Below are 6,000 nucleotides of genomic sequence, written 5' to 3'. Positions count from 1 at the left end.
TACAGTAGACCCTCACTTGCTGACCCACTTCAGACAGTACAGTAGACCCTCACTTGCTTACCCACTTCGGACAGTACAGTAGGCCCTCACTTGCTGACCCACTTCAGACAGTACAGTAGACCCTCACTTGCTGACCCACTTCAGACAGTACAGTAGACCCTCACTTGCTTACCCACTTCAGACAGTACAGTAGGCCCTCACTTGCTGACCCACTTCAGACAGTACAGTAGACCCTCACTTGCTTACCCACTTCGGACAGTACAGTAGGCCCTCACTTGCTGACCCACTTCAGACAGTACAGTAGACCCTCACTTGCTGACTCACTTCAGACAGTACAGTAGGCCTTCACTTGCTGAACCACTTCAGACAGCACAGTAGACCCTCACTTGCTTACCCACTTCAGACAGTACAGTAGACCCTCAGTTCCTGACCCACTTCAGACAGCACAGTAGACCCTCACTTGCTGACCCACTTCAGACAGTACAGTCGACCCTCACTTGCTGACCCACTTCAGACAGCACAGTAGACCCTCACTTGCTTACCCACTTCGGACATCTCGGCGACGGAGGCCACGAAGGGCCCTTCAGGGAACTTGGGTGCGTTGTCGTTGATGTCCTGCACTTTGATGATGAACTCTGACTCGGGCTCCAGGGGCCGGCCGGTGTGGCGGTCGATGGCCTGCGCGTGGAGCACGTAGTGGGACTTGTTCTCGCGGTCCAGGCTCTTGGTGGCGTGGATGTCCCCCGTCACCTCGTCGATGATGAAGATGCCGCCGGCCCCTTCCCCCGTCAGGATGTACCGAACCGAGCCGTCCCCTTTGTCTGAGTTCGAGTGCAGCTGTCGAATAAACGAGACAAATCATTTCTTATTCACCTTCATTAGCGAGTTCATTGGACTAAGTAGCATATATTTCACATTTAGAAAAAACTAGTAAGCAGAAAAAATGCTCTGGTCGGGTACATGTGATCCTTGTCAGACTCAGGAAATTAGTTTGAGGTGAAGTATCACTGAGTATTTTACTGTACAGCGATATGTTTGTCATTCCAACAGGCCAAGGCGAAAGCCTTAGAAAGTTCTGCATTCGAGTGCGTCAGCTCTGTTGTAGTATATCTTTATAAGCAGACAAGCCCACTGGCGTATACTCATGATACTATTAGAAATGAGCAGAAAGTACAATTAGTTCACGTATCATTAGAACAGGCCAAGATAACCTAAAGGCTTAAGAGGAAAAGTTATGTATTAGCATTTATAAGTCTGTCTAATTCCATCTGTATTACCCCTTCTTCCATTAACATGCACTGACTACGCCATTAGACACGGTAGGTATAAAAAAAGGTAATATAAGCACACTTGTCATTAGACCACAGCATGATAGCCAGGATGCTTAAGATGCAGAGCATTAGCATTCATTTGTTCTTTAACATTAGATCCGCATTACAATTTACAACCCAACCATTTAGCTAAAGCAACTTGCATCAGTGCATTCCGCATGGTAAGCAACACACCAAATTGGCTAGAGGTACAGTTACTATCATATACAGTCAGTGACCAGTTTATAGACCTGTGCACCAGCTTGCTAATGCAAATATTTAATCAGCCAATCATGTGGCAACAACTAAATGCGTAAAAGCATTCAGACTTGGTCAAGAGGTTCAGCTGTTTTTCAGACCAAATATCAGGATGGAGAGTAAACATGAGCTAAGTGACTTTGACCGTGGAATGGTTGTTGGTGCCAGACAGAGTGGTTTGAGTATCTCAGAAACTGCTAATCTCCTGAGATTTTCACACACAACAGTCTCTAGAGTTTGCAGAGATTGGTGCGAACAACAAAAAAACATCCAGTGAGCAGCAGTTCTGCGGACAAAAACACATTGTTAATGAAGGAGGTCAGAGGAGAAGGGCCAGACTGGTTGAAGCTGACAGGAAGGTGACAGTAATGCAAATAGCCACACATTACAACAGTGGTATGCAGAAGAGCATCTCTGAATGCAGAACATGTCAAACCTCTAAGTAATAAGGCTCCAGCAGTAGAAGACCAACTATGTCTAAAAAGTAAGTCTAATAAATATCTAATAAAGTGTTCACTGGCTATGCCCTGCAAACAGCATTATCAGCTATTCTTGTAGTACTTACTTTTTGTGCTACACACTAGCCATTGGAACAACAGACTTTCATTTGCAGTCACTGGTTATTTCTCATAAATACATTATGAGAGCAAAATGCTTTAGCCGAAAGCAAACAGCCCATGATCTGAATAATATTGTTGCATATGGTGAAGGAATCATCTGGAAGGCAGGTCTGTGCTTACAGGAGGTGAATTAGTATTACGGCATGACAACGGGGCATGTCATAATTTGAAATGTACTTCCACTTATTTTAAAACCTTAAAAGGCCGCTGGCCTCTTCATGAATGTATAAAGTGCTTCATGAGAGAGGTACATTCTGTTTTCTGGGGTGGAAAGCATCGGAAAATGACAGTAGCTCACTCGAACATTGTTTCTCACGATGGGCCCGACACAGGCCAACCAAAACCAAATGCTAACGCGCCGTTGTGTGACATTAGACTCCTTTGAGTCAGACTGATATGGACGTTGCCGTGTGCCGTATGATTGATTTTGGAGTTTTTCAGCTTTAGAAAGAAAGAAAGAAAGAAAGAAAGAAAGGAGAAATGGAAAAAAGAAAAGAAAATACTTACGGCTCCACGGCTTGTTCGGAGACCGACCGTTTGTGCGACAACATTGAAGGTGTCAACATGCGAAGCACCGTGTGACTAAAGTTGTGTATAAATAGTGAACTGAACATTTACTTACACCGCGAACACGCCAAAGTGTCCAGCGTGTACAGTAATAAATGAATAAATAAATAAATAAATAAATAAATAAATAAATAAATAAATAAATAAATAAATAAATAAATGAAAGGCAGCTGAAAACCGACCAACGGTAATTGGAAATCTCGGCGCCGACATTTGAGGTCTCGGCCACAGTCGGCAGTTCACCTGTACTCACTCCATTCTGTGAGGCCCCCCCCCCCCCCCACCCCCCCGTGGCTAACAGCGGGGGGCTCCTCTGAACAAAAGCTTTCTACCCCGGGCCGGGAGAGAAAGTCGTTTATATGGAGCCCACACACTGGATAATGGAGCGTGAAGTGTCCTCGACTGCACTGGAAAAGAGAGAGAGAGAGCGAGGGAGAAAACAAAAACGCTCGACGCGGAGCCGAAAACTCCGGCCGTCCGGTTCGTGCTGCGGACCGCCACGTCCGGGCCAACAGCCCGGCTTCCTAATTGGTGCCTTTCATCCAAAGTAAAGTCAGAAGTTTGAGCTTTACGAGGTAGTTGCTGTGAATAAATTTAGGTAATTGGATGCTGAGGCAATTGTGTCCATGGCGGTCTGGGGTGTAGTGGTTAAGGTAAATGACTGGGACACACAAGGTCGGTGGTTCGATCCCCGGTGTAGCTGCAATAAGATCCGCACAGCTGTTGGGCCCTTGAGCAAGGCCCTTAACCCTGCACTGCTCCAGGAGAGGATTTTTGCCTGCTTAGTCTAATAAACAGCTCTGGATAAGAGCATCTGCCAAAATGTAATGTAATGTAATGTAATGTAATGTAATGTAATGTAATGTAATGTAATTCTGCATGACCATTTTAGGTTTTAGGCATTGATGCTCTTGTCATGAGTGACATACATTGCTTCCATTCTGTTATCTTTTATGGCAATCCATTGACATAGCCGTGGTACTTACTGAAACTGTTCAGGTTAAGTACCTTGTTCAAGGGTGAAATGGCAGTGTCCGACCTGGGAATGGCGCATACAGCTGTCGACAGAGAAACCCAGATCCCTCACGATTATGCTACGCTGCCACTGCGATACCCAAGGTCAAATACCCAGGCCTCCCACCCAGAGATTGACCTTGCAACCCTGTGGTACTGAACCACATTCCTGCCCAGCTCGCTACGGCAAGCAGCCGCCAGTGAACGGCCATGCATTTCTAATCGATCGATACACCAGACGGCTAATGTTTCAGCACAAACCAACCCTCGACTGCAAGGCTATAATGGAACATGCACAAATGCAGGCACACACACACACACACACACACACACACACACACACAAACACACATGTAGACACAAACACAAACACACTCACACAGACACACACACAAACACTCATGCAGGCACACACACACACAAACACGCATGTAGACACGAACACACACACACACACTCACACAGACACACAGACACACACACAAACACTCATGCAGGCACACACACACACACACAAACACACATGGAGACACAAACACACACACACACTCACACACACACAGACACACACACACAAACACTAATGCAGGCACACACACATAAACACATATGCAGACACAAACACACCCACACAAACACATTCATACATATATGCACATGCACACATGTGCACAAACAACTGTCACAATTGCCTCAGCATTCAACTAGAACAAATCTCATCTGCTGTGAGAGAAAGAGTTGAACCCATTATGTAGGTGAAGGGTAGGGAGGGGGACCCACATTATAAACAGGTTAATCCACCTTAGACCACTACACTCAGGTAGCTGCACATTTAAACCTGTTGTATTTCAGTGCCATCATGATGACATTCCTTTCTCCTTCCCCCCCCCCGCACACACACACACACACACACACACACCTGTGTAAGGACATGGCGGTCCAAAGGTGGGACGCATGGTGAAACCAAAATGCCAAAAAAAAGCAGGGAAACAGGTGAAGGGAACCCGAAAAGACAGCGTAAACAAACGCAGACATTCATCTCAGACGAACGTTCCCCGTTAGTTATTTATTCAACTCAGACGCGGCCAGATGTCCTAAGTCAATTATGAGCTTGGGTCCATTAATTATTTATTTCACCTGGATTTAGCCGAGCACGTCGAATGAGCAGTAACAAGCTAGGCAAAGCTGAGGAGCCCATCAGGCATCTGGGTGACAATTCGTTAGCCATAAGATTGTAGATTAATTAAGCATAAAGCCAGTTTCATGGTATTTTGACTGGCGTAAACATGGGAAGTGCCATGGGATATTTAATATCCACAGTGAGTCAGGTCATCGGTTGAAGGGCTCATACGAAGGACGGCACCTTCTAGGACAATTACTTTGCTACGCTCTCAAAACAGATGCATTAAAAATCAACACATTACGTGTTGTCTAGTTAAGGACAACAAGTTTTGTGTTGCTGTCAACACACTCTGCTCAGGGGCTTTCCGTTAAACAAATAAAGCCAGCCCACGACAGCCGTCTGATACTGGCTGAGTAACCCTTTGAAGCGGTGGTGCAAGGGCCAATCTACTTCTGGATTTTGTGCCAACTTCTGCTCTTAATTATTTAATTAGTGAAATAATGTCTTAATCAGACATTTGTATATGCACCAGCTACAGCCACAGACTGCTAATGTGTCCTAAAGATGTTACTGTGATCGAGTACAGGACCAGCATCATTTATAGCGCTGTCAGAAAAATAAATGAAGGTAACTGTTTGGAACCAAAACTAGCTCACAGTTGAGCACTCCTGCTTGAAGGTGTAAGACCACAAAAATGCCACTACAATGTTCTAATCTGAACCATCTAAAGCTGATATAACACCTGCTATTGGTAAGTGAACAGGAAACGGAAGAAAAAAATAACATTCCAAAACACCTGCTTTTCAAAGATCTGTTAGGACAGGGATCTAAGTTATGTTAGGTTATGCTATTGCAGCTATCAAATTAGAGGGTAAAATGTTATCACATTCGTCTTCTCAACCTTTGCATCAAACCACCCGACTCTGCTATGCTATTGACTGGCTATACAACATTTGACCTTCCATGCGCATCTAGTCATCACTGTTACTGCCCTCAGTTCACCTCAGTGAAGGCTGAACAGAAGATCTGGTGCTATTGAAGTGCTGAACGTTATCCTGGGTTAAATAGCCGATATTCAGGAAAGTCAGGTTCTGTGTTTTCATTGACT

The 6,000-nt window shown here is 45.0% G+C and overlaps 1 protein-coding gene across 3 annotated transcripts in view; it reads right to left on the bottom strand.

The window, feature by feature from the left end:
- The window catches only part of LOC133126134 (cadherin-18-like), a 275,444-nt gene that overhangs the window by 72,529 nt on the left and 196,915 nt on the right, over window positions 1–6,000 (bottom strand). For all 3 annotated transcript variants that reach the window (XM_061237983.1, XM_061237982.1, XM_061237984.1), the window contains one exon: window positions 543–837. In XM_061237983.1, coding sequence (XP_061093967.1) covers window positions 543–837 — 295 coding nt within the window. The remainder of the gene's footprint in view (window positions 1–542; window positions 838–6,000) is intronic.

The sequence above is a fragment of the Conger conger genome, chromosome 4, assembly GCF_963514075.1.
Source record: "Conger conger chromosome 4, fConCon1.1, whole genome shotgun sequence".
Taxonomy (NCBI): domain Eukaryota; kingdom Metazoa; phylum Chordata; class Actinopteri; order Anguilliformes; family Congridae; genus Conger; species Conger conger.
This window is presented reverse-complemented; position numbering and strand designations above follow the sequence as displayed.